Consider the following 2,415-nt stretch of genomic DNA (forward strand, 5'->3'; position numbering starts at 1 on the left):
TCTCCCTCTCTCTCTCTCTCTCTCTCTCTCTCTCTCTCTCTTTGTGTGTCTATCTATCCATCTCCCCCCACACATATTTACATATTTACAGTATATGCGTGTGTGTATGTGTGTGTGTGTAGTGTGAGTGTGTATGTGTGTGTGTGTGTATGCTTGTGAGCGTGTATGCGTGTGTGTTCGCGTACATGTAGTATTTGTGGATCTATAGACTCACACTCACACTCACACACACACACACACACACACACACACACACACACACACACACACACACACACACACACTCACACACACACATACACACTATACATTAACATACAAGTAGTGTTATGCCTTACGAGAGTAATAAGCTTTAGAATTTTACTTTAGATACCTGGCAGTGGTTTTAAACATTCTTTTTGACCCAATATTACTTGTCAGACACACGCACGTACACGCACGCACGCACACACGCACACATACACACACACACACACACACACACACACACACACACACACACACACACGCACACACACTCACTCACACACGCTCACGCGCACACACATACCTATAATATATGCATATATTATTTGTTTATCAAAATATTGCTGCATCTGTGTGTGCGCTTTGGGGGTGGTTTGAGAGGTTCTCAGCATAATATATTACTAAAGCAAGATCGTAATACGTTTTTAGAAGACAGACTCACTCACTTTTACTGGGAAAATGGCGACGCTGAGCTCGGGAAACACAGTGGCACCCCCTTCCTTAACGTCCGATAACTGAGAAAACGAAAGTACAGGTACCGTATATAATTATATACAGACAATAATATACTTGAAGGAGTGTACTAATATTTGTCGCCAAAGTAAAATATACACGGATGGAATTAGATGCCTAAGAAAACTTTGAACATCACAAGTAAGACAGGGCGAGACCTGACCTGACCATCAATGATTTATTTATAGAGGCACCAGCCATCCATGTCCAGGTGCTGTTTTAGCCTCTTTTTCCTGTATGCTGATCAATAATATCTTTCTGCCAATTTATTGGTTCCGCTTCTATGTACCCCATATCTATGGTTTTCATCCTGGAAATCGCCTATAATTCGCTGTAATTGCCCCCCCCCCCTTCCCTTCTCATCATTCCTGCGAGAAACGAGATTGTTAGAGACCGATTTAGCTGGGCTCCCTGCTAGGAGTAGCCTACATAGATAAATAACGAATAAAATGTTTTTGATATTAGTCAAGACTGCCACCAGACAGTATAACAGCCAGAGTTCAGATGGTTACAGAAGAAAGGGCAGGCCCAGGAACAGATGGAAAGAGAGGGTCGGAGAAACATTCGACAAAAATAATTATATGTGGAGTGTGCTGACTAAATGAGTTACTTCTCGGATTAGGGCTCTATGGAAATAGATACATCATGCTTAGAGGTGCAGTTTTTATAATTTGTAAGTATGAAATAGCAAAAGCCATTTACTACTTTATGAATATTGCATCAATAACAAACCTAGAAATTTGACCCAAGTGTCGATTTTTGGTCAATATCTCCATTTGTGAGAAGTAACTCATTTTGTCAGCACGCCTCACATATTATGTGAGGCAGCATGGTGGAATTAGGCTCTCGTCAAAATAATCAAGATGAAAAAACCTACATTTTTCTGTAGGTTTGTCAAATTTTATCAAATTTTTGTTTGTTTGCTCAACACCTTTCATGCACAATAAAGAACTCATTTCTGTGCGAATTTTTCTGGAAAACGTTGATTAAAGGCACAAAAAATATAAATTTTCAGTTACCGAGGACTTTTAATCTAAAGAAAGAAATAATCTTTGGTGGCCATTTTCTCACTAATTTTGCCTCTGAAAATAGGTGCCCCCCCCCCGCCACCTCCTTCATTCACAAATATCTCGACTTGTATTCAAGATAAATGGATATTTTTTTCCATCCAAATAAAGACAATTGAACAAGCTTTAAGATGATACCAATAACTCAACATTCCCAAAAACTGACGAGAGCCTGATTCCACCACGTTGCCTCACATATTACAACCATGAAACAGGTGATACAACAGAAAAGAGAAAAACGTTTACTTCTTTCCTCGACGCCGTATGGTAACCGGGCCCGGAAAAAAAATACAACGTAAGTAAAAGTAAGCTACTATTTTTCATTTGCGTTTCCACTTCCTCGTTTCCTTCTCTCTACCCCTCTCATCCTCTTCCTCATTTTTTCAGTCGTCATATTGATGTAAACTGTATTGCTGTTGTCTCTATTATATCCGCCATCCCTTTCCGTTTGTCTTTCTGTGCCTCTGTCTCCCCCCTCTGTCTCTCCCCTCTGTCTCCCCCCTCTTTCTCCCCCCTCTTTCTCCCCCTCTGTCTCTGTCCCTATTCCAGCTCTCTCTCTCTCTCTCTCTCTCTCTCTCTCTCTCTCTCT

General features: G+C 40.8%; 1 protein-coding gene across 1 annotated transcript in view; it reads right to left on the reverse strand.

Annotated features, from left to right (window-relative positions):
- The window catches only part of LOC101847986 (prolyl 4-hydroxylase subunit alpha-1), a gene marked incomplete at its 5' end in the record, with an annotated part of 28,592 nt that overhangs the window by 8,030 nt on the left and 18,147 nt on the right, over positions 1-2,415 (reverse strand). The window contains 1 exon segment of the mRNA XM_005105755.3: positions 693-761. Within this exon segment, the coding sequence (XP_005105812.2) occupies positions 693-761 (69 nt within the window).

Source organism: Aplysia californica, unplaced genomic scaffold (assembly GCF_000002075.1).
Source record: "Aplysia californica isolate F4 #8 unplaced genomic scaffold, AplCal3.0 scaffold00490, whole genome shotgun sequence".
Lineage (NCBI taxonomy): Eukaryota > Metazoa > Mollusca > Gastropoda > Aplysiida > Aplysiidae > Aplysia > Aplysia californica.